At 42.7% G+C, this 14,140-nt stretch overlaps 1 protein-coding gene across 1 annotated transcript; it reads right to left on the reverse strand.

Annotated features, from left to right (window-relative positions):
* Window positions 1-12: 12 nt before the first annotated feature.
* On the reverse strand, window positions 13-12,485 carry ARL1 (ADP ribosylation factor like GTPase 1). The gene is made up of 6 exons (XM_024208176.3): window positions 12,345-12,485; window positions 5,676-5,813; window positions 4,797-4,878; window positions 1,947-2,058; window positions 546-724; window positions 13-325 (listed from the first exon to the last, which is right to left on the reverse strand). Exons 1-6 carry the CDS (start codon window positions 12,346-12,348, stop codon window positions 295-297), a joined length of 546 nt encoding a protein of 181 aa, XP_024063944.1. The 5' UTR covers window positions 12,349-12,485; the 3' UTR covers window positions 13-294.
* Between the last annotated feature and the right edge of the window lie 1,655 nt (window positions 12,486-14,140).

The following is a 14,140-nucleotide window of genomic DNA, read 5'->3' on the forward strand; positions in this document are numbered from 1 at the left end:
ATGCCACTAAAATTCAAAACAAAAAGATTTATTCTAGCCTGTCTCGGTCTATTTTCAATTAAGTCTTCCATACAAATTAACATAAGTACATACCTTGATACAGGAGAGCAAGGAAGGAGTATTTTAATATAATACAGACACATTCAGTTGCTTCAGTGTATGTTTACAAGACAAGTCAGCCCCCTTTACAAGAGTCAATTCCATCAGTCTTATTTACAGTGTGTGGCATTAACTTGCTTGACTGTAAAGAAAGGGATGCTTGGATGTGTTTGACCATCATGTGGCAAGGTTTATTTACTGCCTGTTCTTCAAGGCCTCCACCAACCTAAGGAAAAAATTAAGCAAGTTTATTTACTGCAGACTCCATTTCCAAGATGCTGAGAGGTTGTGCATGGTGCACTGGAATAATCATGTAGCCTATAGGCCCATGCTTTGTTCATTTGGAAAAAAGTTAAAATTAGCACCAAAAATATCCAATGTTAGATCCTTTTGAGGAACATTATAACAGCATTAGTTATCAAGACTTGAGTTAAACAGTTACTTACCATTCCATTGCCTCATCAAGCCCAGTGCCTTTGGTTGCAGAGGTTTTGAAAATCTGCCACTTTTTGTCCTTCAAAGCTGGTAGGCCCAGTGAGTTTGCCATTTCTGTGGGCGTCATGGCCTGCTCCATGTCCTGTTTGTTTGCAAACACCACTAAAATGGCTTTTTTCAGCTCTTCTTCCTAAAAAAGAAATCTATGCAAGTAACACTATTCTTCCCCTGACCTGAGAATTTAAAGCAAACTACAGGTTTATTTATGTAGAGAAAACATTGGTTTTCAGTCTTTTATATACAGTAAATCCTTCAAAAGTAAGGAGCTAGGCTTACTGGTAAACCTAAACTAAAATTTGATGCCAGTCCTCTGTTTGAAACTGCTTCCTAAGGGAAACTGACCAGGAGCAGACGGATTTAAAGTATTCTGTAAAACAAAGTATAGATTTTTATCATTCATTGGGCCAATAAAGGTATTCAAAGTTTATTAAATTCAATTACTTAGGGCACAATTCTGCCACCCTTGCATTGTAAGATACTAAACTTTGTAAGTAATCCTATTATAATCACTGATATTACTCAGTTTAAGGCTGGCAGAACTGGGCCCTGAATAATGACAAAGCACTAAGAAGCTCTGCTAGTAACAGATTATATTCAGTCTGGTGCCCACACAAAGGCTTATCTGAACTGACATGAAACATGGAAGACTGACAAAAGCATTAAACATATTGCAAATATTCTGCAGACAAAAGCTTTGTACAGTAACTCCTCACTTTGTCATCCCGTTGCTGATCAATTAGAGAACATGCTTGTTTAAAGTTGCGCAGTGCTCCCTTATAAAGTTGTTGGGCAGCTCCCTGTTTTGTCCACTGCTTGCAGAAAGAGCAGCCCATTGGAGCTAGCTGGTGGGGGCTTGGAACCAGCGTGGACCAGCTTCCCTAAGTTCCCTGTGCAGCAGCTACCCAGCAGCTGGGCTATCAATTGCCTGGCAGTTCAGCTGTCCCTCCCTCCCACTGCTGTGTGTGTGTGTGTGGGGGGTGGGGGGGTGGGGGGGGAGGAGGTTCAAGTGTCAGGAGGTCTGCTGCCCCCCACTTGTTTAAAACTTATGTTGTGTGTGTATAGTCTTTTGTCTGGCGAAAAAAATTCCCTGGAACCTAACCCCCCATTTACATTAATTCTTATGGGGAAATTGGATTCGCTTAACAGTTTCACTTAAAGTAGCATTTTTCAGGAACAAATCTACATTAAGTAAGGAGTTACTGTAATATGATACTTCCTTCCTAAGAAGGAAAGACAACTTGATTCCAAGCAGAGTTCATTGTGGTAGGTGCTGGTTTGTTTTAGATTTGCTCTAAGAGGAAAGATCTGCAATTAGTATTTTAATTATCTAAACAGTATCTTTGTTTTCTTACCTCCAACATAGCAACAAGTTCTGATTTTGAAATGCCAATTCTGTCTCGATCACAGCTGTCTACTACATAAATGACTGCATCTGTATTTGAATAGTAACACCGCCAATATGGCCTAGAAAAGAAGAACAGACTAGTTGAGTTCATATAAAGTTAAGTTTAATTTTATTAAGTGAAAGGAACCCAACACAATGGCAATAACTGTGATGGCCAGTGCTTGAAAAAACCACTTGCTCAGGGAAAGTAGAGTTGTCCCCCTCCAGGTAATTGGCCTAAAAGGCAACTAGTGTCTTAAAAGGGGAGGAAAGGAGCAGACCACTCCAAACACTATTGCTCAAATAAGTGAGTAAAACTACCTGGGGACAACTATTTATTGGGGGAATTAAGATGTGCCAAAGTTAAATTCATGGTTTTGAGGGGCAGTGCTGCAGATATTTCAGTTAAGTGTTTCTTAGCCATGTCTTTTACCATAACTCAAATTAAGCTTTAAATAAAGTTTCACAAAACTAGTTGTGTGAAAAGCATCTGCCATGGATTTTGCGATTAAGGCAAAAAAATTAATCAAGCAAAAAATAAGACCTGATTTGATTCTTTAAACTGACTAGTAACTAACTAGGTTCCCAATTAAATCTTCATTTTAGAAGAATTGTGCCTGCTGACGTATTTTATTCAGAATCAAAAGTGAGGTTTGCACCTGAGGAAAGTAGTTCTTGATCTTTAGCAACGAAAGTTTGTAAAAATCTATTTTTGAAAAACATGGCAAACAAGATTCCACAAGAGGAGATCTACTGCAAGAGGTGACCATATTCCCACTGCTGTACTATATCATTACTCATTAAAATTTTCAAAGGAATTTGTTACCCATTCCTAAATTTAACATTAGGACTGTCAAAAAGTAATTGTGCGATTAATCGCACCGTTAAACAATAATACCACCATTTATTTAAATATTTGTGGATGTTTTCTACATTTTCAAATATATTCTTTTCAATTACAACACAGAATACGAAGTGTACAGTGCTCACTTTATATTTATTTTTATTACAAGTATTTGCACTGTAAAAAACCAAAAGAAATAGTATTTTTCAATTCATTTATCACAAGTACTGTAGTGCAATCTGTCCATAATGAAAGTTGAACCCACAAATGTAGAATTATGTGCAAAAAACTGCATTCAAAAACAAGACAGTGCAAAACCTCAGAGCCTGCAAGTCCACTCAGTCCCACTTCTTGTTCAGCCAACCGCCCAAACATGTTTATTTACACCTGCAAGAGACAATGCTACCCACTTCTTGTTCACGTCACCTGAAAGTGAGAACAGGCGTTCGCATGGCACTGTTGTAGCCGGCATCACAAGACATCCATGTGCACCAAAGACTCTCATGTCCCCTTATGCCTCAACCACCATTCCAGAGGACATGCATCCATGCTGATGACAGGTTTGGCTCAATAACAATCCAAAGCAGTGAACACCGACACATGTTCATTTTCATCATCTGAGTCAGGTGTCACCAGCAGAAGGTTGATTTTCTTTTTTGGTGGTTCGGGTTCTGTAGTTTCTGCATTGGAGTGTTGCTCTTTTAAGACTTTGGAAAACATGCTCTACGCCTCGTCCCTCTCAGATTATGGAAGGCAGTTCAGATTCTTAAACCTTGGGTCCAGTGCTTTAGCTATCTTTAGAAATCTTACATTGGTGCCTTCTTTGCTTTTTGTCAAATCTACAGTGAGGGTGTTCTTAAAATGAACAACATGTGCTGGGTCATCATCCGAGACTGCTATAACATGAAATATATGGTAGAATGCGGGTAGAACACAGCAGGGGACATTGAACTCCCTGGGGGAGAATTGTGTCACAAATTTAATTAACGCATTTTTTTTAAACGAGCGTCGTCAGCATGAAAGCATGTCCTCTGGAATGGTGGCCGAAGCATGAAGGGGCATGCAAATACGCCACGCCGGCTACAAAAGCGCCATGCAAATGCCTGCTCTCACTTTCTGGTGACATTGCAAACAAGAAAAGGGCAGCATTATCTCCTGCAAATGTAAACAAACTTGTTAGTCTTAGCGATTGTCTGAATGAGAAGTAGGACTGAGTGGACCTGCGGGCTCCGAAGTTCCACATTGTTCTGTTTTTGAGTGCAGTTATATAACAAAACAAAAAAACCCCCAACAAAATCTACATTTAAGTTGCACCTTCACCACAAAGAGATTGCACTACAGTGTTAGTATGAGGCGAATTGAAAAATACTATTTCCCCTGTTTACAGTGCAAATATTTGTAATCAAAAATATACACTTTGATTTTAATTACAACACAGAATACAATATATATGCAAATGTAGAAAAACATCAAAATATTTAATAAATTTCAAGTGGTATTCTATTTTTATGAGTTAACTGCAATTAAGCGACAGCCCTATTTATCATTTTAGCCTAACATGCTAAAATGTCTAGATATTTTCAAAGATACATGGAACTAAAGCTAAGCATAACCAAATTCTATTATCTCAACAGTGCATAAATCAGTAGATAAATTCATTTAAAGACCTTATTTCCTTAACATTTTTATTTGCATGCAGATAAAGTTTCCAAGGGCATTTTGTATCAGAAAATTAGATTGCAAAGTTTAATGTATTTAGCCAAACCAAACCTAAGAACATTCCATACAACCACTATCCCCTCATGTTAATTGGAATGCTTCTAAAATCAAATTTATGGGTTTGATGTTCAGAAGTACAGAGCACCCAAGATTCCCACCAAAGTTTTACGTAGTCAGCACTTCTGAATATCAGGTCCCCAGCATTCATTCCAGTTGGTTATGCCATATCAGTCTCAATAATCTGAAATTTCTTACCTGATACTCGTCTGTCCTCCCAAGTCCCAGACTTGAAACTTTAGATTCTTGTACGTTACTGTCTCAACATTGAAACCAATTGCTGAAATATATAAAGAGAGACTACCTTAGTGCTGCTCTCAGGGAAGAACATTCCAGCAAGAGAGGAGCTGTAATACATTCTAACTTCAGTTAGAATCTTTAATCCTCACAAGTGTAATTAAAGCCTACACAGCTAGTTAAGTCCATACTTCTTCATAGATCATCTTACTAGCTGCTTTTTTCATGGTCAAATAAATGCACTATGCTTTGACTGAAAGACAAGATGCAGTATTTTAAATGAAATAAAAGCAACTTTTAAAAATTGTTTGGAGTTACAAAAGTATATATATGGTTGTTTTAAATAGGAGTGTTGTTTATAACAAAGGCTTAGGCCCAGAGACCCCTGATTTCCCAGTGAGAATGAACATAAACAGAGCAAATATGAATTTAGCATTGACTTGCTCTTTCCTGTCTAGAGTCTGATGTGTAGACAAACAGAACCTTCACAGAGTTCATGTTAAAGATACATTTGAGACCCTGACTTTGCTGGACTGCCATCATTAGTGCACATTAACACCATAAGAACCTACCAAACTCATGGTAACAAAATTCAAATGTGTGGCTACACACTTCTAGTGTGTAGTTAGCAGCATTAAATACTTTCTTTCCCAGTACTTCTACAGCACACAATAGTAGCTGCATATGGGAAGACACACAAACAAGGATGCATGAGGTTCCAGCAGCTTCTAAAGACTGCAGATTAACTAAACCAAACTTTGTGTGCACACACTTCATAAACAAAGGAAGTGTATGTATTAGATCTTCACTGGATCAGTTATTCTTTAGAGAAGCACTTACTGGGGATGGTGGTAACAACTTCACCAACTTGTAGCCTGTACAGAATTGTTGTTTTTCCTGCCCCATCTAGTCCCAATATTAAGATTCTCATCTCCCGAGTGCCAAACAAACTGGAAAAGATAGTGGAAAAAAAGCCACCTGAAAAACAGAACAGAAACAAAATTTCAGTACCATGTTGCAGTAGCACTAACACTAAGAAGTAAGAGAGCAATAGGACACGTTGTCAAAGAACACCAGGAAGTATATCTGCTTTAAAAATATCCACTAGTCTGAACAACTGGATTGAACTAAAAACAGCTCAAGCTGTTGATTAGTTACATACCTGCCGGCTCAACCACACCTGCGCCCCTTCCTGTTCTCCAAAAGTTTGACCTCAGTCAGCAAGATCAGGTGGCAGAAGCAATCTTTCCTGCTGTTAGCATTTGCTTCTCTATCAGCAGATAGTGAACTAATTCCTTTTTCTATTGCCCTCTATGTTTCTGGTGCATTAAATTACACAGGGACCTTCAAAACCTTAATTTCCTTTCTAACATCATCAGTTCTCCTTCAGTATGACCCACCCACATGTACATTTATTGGTTTAATAGGGTACATGCTGTAGAGGAGGGGCGGGCAAATTTTTTGGCCTGAGGGCCACATCAGGTTTCCAAAATTGTATGGAGGGCCGGTTAGCGGAGGCTGTGCCTCCCCGAACAGCCAGGCGTGGCCTGGCCCGGGCCCCTATCCGACCCCTCCTGCTTCTTGCCTCCTGACAGCCCCCACCCCGGGACTCCTGCCCCATCCAATCCCCTCTGTTACCTGTCCCCTGACCGCCCCCGGAAACCCTGCCCCTGACTGACCCCCACTGCCCCATCCAACCCCTCCTCTCATTCCTGACTGCCCCCCCGGGGACCCCTGCCCACACCCCCACCCCCTGACCACCATCCCGAACTCCCCTGCCCTCTATCCAACCCCCCCGCCTCCTTACCGCGCTGCCTGGAGCGCCGGTGGCTGGCGGCGCTACAGCCGCGACACCCAGAGCACCAGGACAGGCAGCCGCACCGCCTGGCTGGAGCCAGCCACGCCACCGCGCAGCACAGAGCACCGAGTCAGGCCCAGGCTCTGCAGCCCAGAGCATTGCACCAGCAGCACAGTGAGCTGAAGCTGCAGGGGAGGGGCCGGGGGTTAGCCTCCCAGGGCAGAAGTTCAGGGGCCGGCCAGGAGGGTCCTGCAGGCCATAGTTTGCCTACCTCTGCTGTAGAGTCTGATACATGCTAACTGAGGCCAGGTCTACCTATAAGGTCTACACTATAATCTTACAGCAGTATAACTGCGTCACTCAGGGGTGTGAAATAACTGCATCGCTAGAGTGTGGGTTTTACCGACCTAACCACCTGCTGTAGACAGTGCTATGTTGATAGGAGAGGCTCAACAGGTGTAGACAATGCTGTCGACAGGACATAGCTATTGCCTCTTGCAGAGGTGGATTAACTACACCGATGGAAGCAGCTCCCCTGTCAGCCTAATAGCATCTTCACTGAAGCATTACAGTGGTGCATCTGCACTGCTGCAGTGTTTTAAGTGTAGTCATGTCTTTAAACTTAAAGATTATGAAAGTGCACTGACAAATGTATACAAACAGTGTCTAGCCCACCTTCACAAATGTTCACCTAGGCTGGGACAGGAATAGGAAAAGGGTGGCTGAACAGACAGATTGTTAAGCAACAGCTTCAACTATCTTCATTTCCACTGTAGAGGAAGACAGTACAATACTTAAAACTAGTGGAGACGTTAATTACCTGACTTCCTTTTGGAGATGAGTTTTTTAATCCATGTGGAGTACATTCTAGTCAGTCATTAGTTTAAATTCAGAGCTTTACAGAGATGGGCTAGGTTCAAAATTTGACCTTATCCGATAGGAGACACCTCCAAATCAAATTAATGAGAAAACTTTACATCAAACTGTTACGATTAGAATAGGCATGCTTGTAGGACTAAAGAGTCCACCCCCAAGCCGAGTTTTGTTACACAAGCAATAAAATTATTTTTGAAGTGAGTCCTTAGTTCATGACACCATTCCAGTTAACTTTGTATCAATCGTCTAATATGCAACATCCTTATTTGGTATTCCACAGCCAATCTGTCCCGCACACTGTTTGCTGCTAGCTATATAATGAGCATATCTGTAAGAGAACAGTCCCAATCCAATGCTGTAGGAGCAGCAGACCTGAAACATTCTCCTACTTAAATAGGGTTTGTCCCAACATCTCATTCTGCTGCACATTAAGGAAATGTACCTCTGGTCAGACACTGCTTTTATATTCATTGCACACTAAGCAAACAGGAACATAATTCATTAAAATTTTAGACTAGTAGGGGGAAAAGACTGACAGATATGGCAACTTCCTGCCATATCCTCAGGTGACCATATTGAAATAAGTTAAATATCTTTGTGGTTCATTATTTTAAATGAATGATTTATGTATGATTGTGTTCTACTCCATGAGGGTGGGCTACCACAGTTCCTACACCAATAGGAAACAGTGGGTGGTGACTAAGGCAAATCACGTAGTTGTAATACCCCCAGAGAAGCACCATCTCCTGGGAAGGCTCGCAATACTTGTTCAACCTGGATTCTCCAAAGACCAACAGACAAAGAAAGGATTTTTGGATCAATAGCGTAAGTTTAAAATGACTTGGGGCTTTTCTACTTGATCTAGCAGACAGGCAGGATCTTCTGTGCCATGGAGGTCACCAACCCTTGAAGAAAGGTTGGTAAGACTTTAGCCTGCCAGGGCTCCACAAGACTGATGGGTAATCTCTTGTGAGCTTGTTGCATGTGCACAGGAATGTTTATTGTTTTTGTATACATTTTCTCTGTAATGTTTTTAGCCAAGGAATAAATGTGTTTATTTAACTTGTAACTGTTGTCAATACACTAGTCAGAGCCCTTGGAAAGAAAGCAAAACACAGGTGCTGGCCTTTTAAGCAGAATGGCTTTCTGGAGATAACACAGTGTAGATCAGGGAGCTGGGCAACCTTAAAACCCGCAGTCAACAGGGAATGAGACACGAGTCTCCAACCAGGAGAGAGGTATGGCAGGGAGCCAGAAACATTTAAGTGGGTGCCCTCGTCGGAGCACAGTGGGGAAATACAGGTACAGTTACTTGGAAATTGTTAAAACAAAACAAAACGTGACACTGTACAATATTACATCCCTACCCACGAATGTTAACAGCTGAACATGTAAAAGGTAACCCATACTGGACAAATATCAGTTAGGATCCTAAATACCAGACAGAACCCAAATTAGCAGTTACATAGTAAAAATATCCTATTCAAATAGCTTGTTTGTTAATGTGTGTGTTTGTTACGTTTTTCTACGGAGGGGAGAGGAATAGTGTACTTGTGTAGAAAAGGGATGGAAACTATGTGCCAGTCTCACTTTTTCCTCTCTAAGCCTGCTCCATTACAAAAGTGGAGCACATCACTGACTTTGGAAATACAGAAGCAGGCATGGGGCTGGCCTCTAAAATCCATGGGGCAGGAACCATTGCTATTATATTTGTACAACTCCTAGCTCAATGGACTTAAGGCACTATTGTAGTACAAATAATAATAGTAATAGGACATGGCTGATCTGAATGAAGTGTAACGGCAAAGTGGCAAATGGCACAACATGAAAAAGGTATTTCAGGAGACACGTTTTGACAGAAAATCTTACATGAAAACCTCAGAGGACTTTCTCTCATCTTAATCCATAAAACTGGTTAGTGGAATTAGCCCCCTGATTCTCCAACTCCCTTTTCAAAAAGATGTGCCCCCATCTAAAGAGAGAACCCTAGTAAATTGATGTGCTCTGCAGACTTTCAGCTGCAGTAATTTGTTCTACCCTCACCCTCTGTAGAAGAGGAGTTTTACATTATTTACCTGCTAGATTTATGCCTCTCTTCGCCTCCCCCTACTATCTACTTAAATCTTAATTCTCTTCAACAGCCCATTTATATAATTACATTTGTGTTATATCATTGCAATTTGCCAGTGGAAAGAATGCTGAATACCTAATGTTTCTGAGTGACTTTTAGTAAATAAAAGTGGATTATAATCTTTGGCTAGTAATGGATTTCTGGGTGTAGTGGTTGTACAATTTGCAGTTTTGGAAAATTTATAAACTGTTGAAAAATAGGTGTCACCTTTGAGAGACCTCAACATTGTTAACACAGAATAACTTCCAAAATACATGGAACATGCGACAGTCAGATGTGTTGATATAAAAGCATATGAAGTCACTATTAAAGTTTTGCATTCTGAATGCAAGGTTGATGATACTGGGTTCTTTTGTATCTGTTGGAGATGTAAGTGAAAGCCCTACAGAGCACTGGAGTGTGTTATTGACAGTGTCACAGGCAATATGAAGGTGGAAAGGAATGCACAACTCTTTTCCCTTAACTTTAAAAGCCCGACAATAAGTAGTTTTGGGTGCATGGGACATGTCCTCCTGCAACCTCAACTGTCAACAATTTTGCAAATATCCTGCCTAAAAAGACATCAGAATTACACACAATATTCTAGATGTGGTACAGCTTTAAATCTAATTTTATTTCCAGTTGATATTTCTTAAGTGTCCAGCCCAAAATGATTTCATAGACTCCAAGGCCAGAAGTGGCCACTGGTGTCACATGATCTGACCTTAGGGTGACCAGACAGCAAATGTGAAAAATTGGGACGGGGGGTGGGGGGTTATAGGAGCCTATATAAGAAAAAGACCCAAAAATCGGGACATCTGGTCACCTTATCTGACCTCTTGTACAACACAGACCACGGAACTTCCCCAATATAATTCCTAGAGCAGCTCTTTCAGTGAAAACATTCAATCTGGATTTAAAAATTGTCAGTGATGGAGAAACCACCACAACCCTTGGTAAATTGGTCCAGTGGTTAATTACCCTCGCCGTTAAAAATCTACACCTTCTAATTTCAAATTTATCTAGTTTCAATTTCCAGCTGGTCCTGCTATACCTTTCTCTGCTAGATTGAAGATCACATTATCAAATATCTGTTCCCCATGTAGGTACTTATAAACTGTAATCAAGTCACCACTTAAATCTTTTCTTTGTTAAACTAAATAGATTGAGCTCGAGTTTCTCACTTTAATCATTCTTGTGGCTCTTCCCTGAATCCTCTCCAATTTCATTCTTCTTGAATTGTGGGCATCAGATCTAGACACAGTATTCCAGCAGTAGTCACACCCCAGTGTCAAATGCAGAGGTAAAATAACCTGTCCACTCCTGAGACTCCTGTTCATGCATCCAAGGATTACATTAGCCCTTTTGGCCACCAAGATGCACTGCAAGCTCATGTTCAGCTGATTATCCACTAGAACCCCCAAATCTTCAGAGTCACTATTTCCCAGGACAGGTCCCCATCCTGTAAATATAGCCTGCGTTCTTTGTTCCTAGAGGTGTACATTTGCATTTAGCTGTATTAAAACACATACTGATTGCTTGTGCCCAACTTACCAAGCCGTCTACATCATTCTGTATAGTGACCTGTCCTCTTCATTATTTACCACTCCCCCAATTTGTGTATCATCTGAAAACTTTATCAACTAAGATTTTGTTTTCTTCCAGATCACTGATAAAGTTAAATAGCATCGGGCCAAGAGCCAATCCCTGGAGGACCCCACTAGAAACACACCCACTTTGAGGAAGTGTGATCAACAGAAAAGCAAGGTTGATTGGAAACTGCTTCACAACCAGAGCTATAGCAATAACTAACCACAAACAGTAGTGTCTGCATAAATCCTACCACATTCTACTTTAGTCCAATATATCCATCTCAGATCCTCTTTGTATTTTTACACCCATAGTATTAAGTACTGAGTTCACGGCTCTAATAAAGTCATCAACACTTTGAAGAACGTTCCTAGTGTTTAGCTGTACAGAGTAGAACATATAAACCTGCATTTAACTTTGTTTTCCTTCAAATAGATGCTGTATTGCATTAGGTAAACGGCAATGTCTCAAGCATGGTTTAGGAGAACACATCAGATGAAGTTATTTGAGAGATCAGGGGAGACTGTGGCACTGGGACCAGACGGAGATTACAGTGCTTTACACCCATAGCTCTAAGTGCTTTACAAAGGAGATCTGTATCATTATCCTCATTTTAACGGATAGGGAAATGGAGGCACAGGTAAGGAACTGACTTGGCCAGGTCACCCTGTAAAGTGGTGGTAGAGGCCTTTGTAAAGACACGACTGGCGTTTGAACTGGCGTGTCCCCGCTGCTGGGGGGGCTCCGGGGAGGGCAGCTTTGCCTGCTCCCACCTGACCCTAGCCAGGGACCGCGCCCTGAAGTGGCGACAATGGCACAATCTGCCACGGGACCGACCCACGCAGAGCCGCCCTCGCCTCAGGCCGGGACTTCCCACTCTCTCCCCACCGCGCGGACTGACCAGCCAGCGGCCCGCTGGAGCCCGGGCGGCTGCTGCTGCTCAGGGGCTTCGCACCCGCCTCCGGAGAACAGGCCGCCCGTGTGCCGCTCCCCTAGGGGCGGCCGGGGCCGGGGTCCCGGCTCCCCGCCCCAGAGCAGCAGCACGGCCCGGACCCGGTACGTCGGAGCCGAGTCTCGCGTTGCCCCCGCCGGCAAACCGCCAGCCAGACCCGTCCCCACAGCCCCCGGTCCTCACCCATGGTGCCGCCGCCGCTGCCCGGTCCTCACTGCCCCAGGCCGCCGCCGCCACCAGCTTCCACGTCGACTCAGTCGCTTCTGCCGGGGGAAGTAAATGAGGCGCCGCCCGCAGCCTCCCACTTTCGGCACGGAGCCGAGATTTAGCCCGTTGGAGCCGGGGGGGGGAGGGGCCGCGCGACCCCGCCACTGACGGGTGCAGGGGCCGAGCGCGCGCAGGGATCCCGAATCCCGCGGGCCGGAGACGCTCCCCCCCTCCGCCGGGGCTTCTTCTCACCGCGACGAATCTGCGGCCGCGGACCCAGGCGCTAGAGCCGCTACGAGGCAGCGGGTGGGGCGAAGTGCCGAAGAGGTGAGGGGTGACTCGGCAGGAAATGGGGCGGGGCCTGTTAGCGCGAAGGGGCGGAGCTACCCGCGTTCCTCCTCCTCCTCCACTTGCCCCTGCCCCGCGGCCAGAGCAGGAGCGCAGAGGACTGTAGCTACCCGAGGAGGGATGCAGGGGCAGTAGCGCCCTCTTCCACAGGCCACCCCCCTTCCCTTAATTATCCTGTGTCAGAATAACAGAGCAAAGGGATTGAAAGATAAAACATTAAGCAGCAAAAGCCCCACTCTAAATTTGGTCTACCGCCTTTAAAGCCCTGGAAGGGTGCAACAAAAACATGGAGAGGGTTTTTTTTTTTTTTTTTTAGAAGTGTAATTTTGCAAACAGTATTTCTACTACAGTGTATCTTGCCAGGACTGTAGTTCTATCCTCCAAGGTACACCTCTACCAGTTGCAAAGCAGGAGAGAATCTATTCTCCCCTCCCTCAGCTCATTATATAAACAGTGCCATGTGCCTTGTCTCCTCAACAACCGTTACTGGGCTACTATTCGAGGTCCAATACCAAATGAGATTAATCAAAACTGCTGAGGACAGATTCACCTCTCTTCTTAAGCAGATATTCCTCTGTACACAAGCATCCATGTCAGCAAGAATGTATAACCTAGTGGAACAGTGTGCAAGTTACATAGTAGATACAGAATAGTAGGGTACAATAACAAGGGCTGCCGGGGGGGGGGCGCGCAAGTGGGGCAATTTGCCCCAGGCCCCGCAGGGGCCCCCCTGAGAATATAGTATTCTACAGTATTGCAACTTTTTTTAATAGAAGGGGCCCCTGAAATTGCTTTGCCCCGGGCCCCCTGAATCCTCTGGACAGCCCTGACAATAACTGTACAAGACCAAAAGGAAGCTTTAAAGAAGTTATTTTTCAGAGGACTTGCATCACCCTATTGCAATAAATTTATTCAACAAATGATCCTTTAGAAGAATAAAATCTAAAGAATACTGTGTAACCCACTTAAACATCCCCTCACTTAACCATTCTTAAGGGGCATTGAGCCATTCAATACCAGAATCACTAATATTAAATTAGGTTATTAATAGCAGTTACTGCTACTTACACTTATTTCCCTTATTTATTAGCAGCAAGAATTCCAGTTAATTAAACTGAAATGTTTATTGCAGTGGAGTATATATGAACAATACTTTTACAGCTTAATAAACATCATAGAAAAGCTTAGATATTAACTAACTACAAGCCATGTTTTTTTTTCCACAGCTATTCATATTATTCTTTTTTTAACAGGACAAAACTAAAGCATATATCAAACAAAAAGTAAAACAAAACCCACTGCTTTTCTACCCCTGCGTGGGTTTTTAAAAAATGACATCTTTCCAAGATGTCTCAGTAGTGTAAACATGGAAGTTTAACTAATATGATTAAATAACTATGGACACAGATTAAAATGAATTGAAT

Source organism: Terrapene carolina, unplaced genomic scaffold, assembly GCF_002925995.2.
Source record: "Terrapene carolina triunguis isolate 2854851 unplaced genomic scaffold, T_m_triunguis-2.0 Scaffold68, whole genome shotgun sequence".
Lineage (NCBI taxonomy): Eukaryota > Metazoa > Chordata > Testudines > Emydidae > Terrapene > Terrapene triunguis.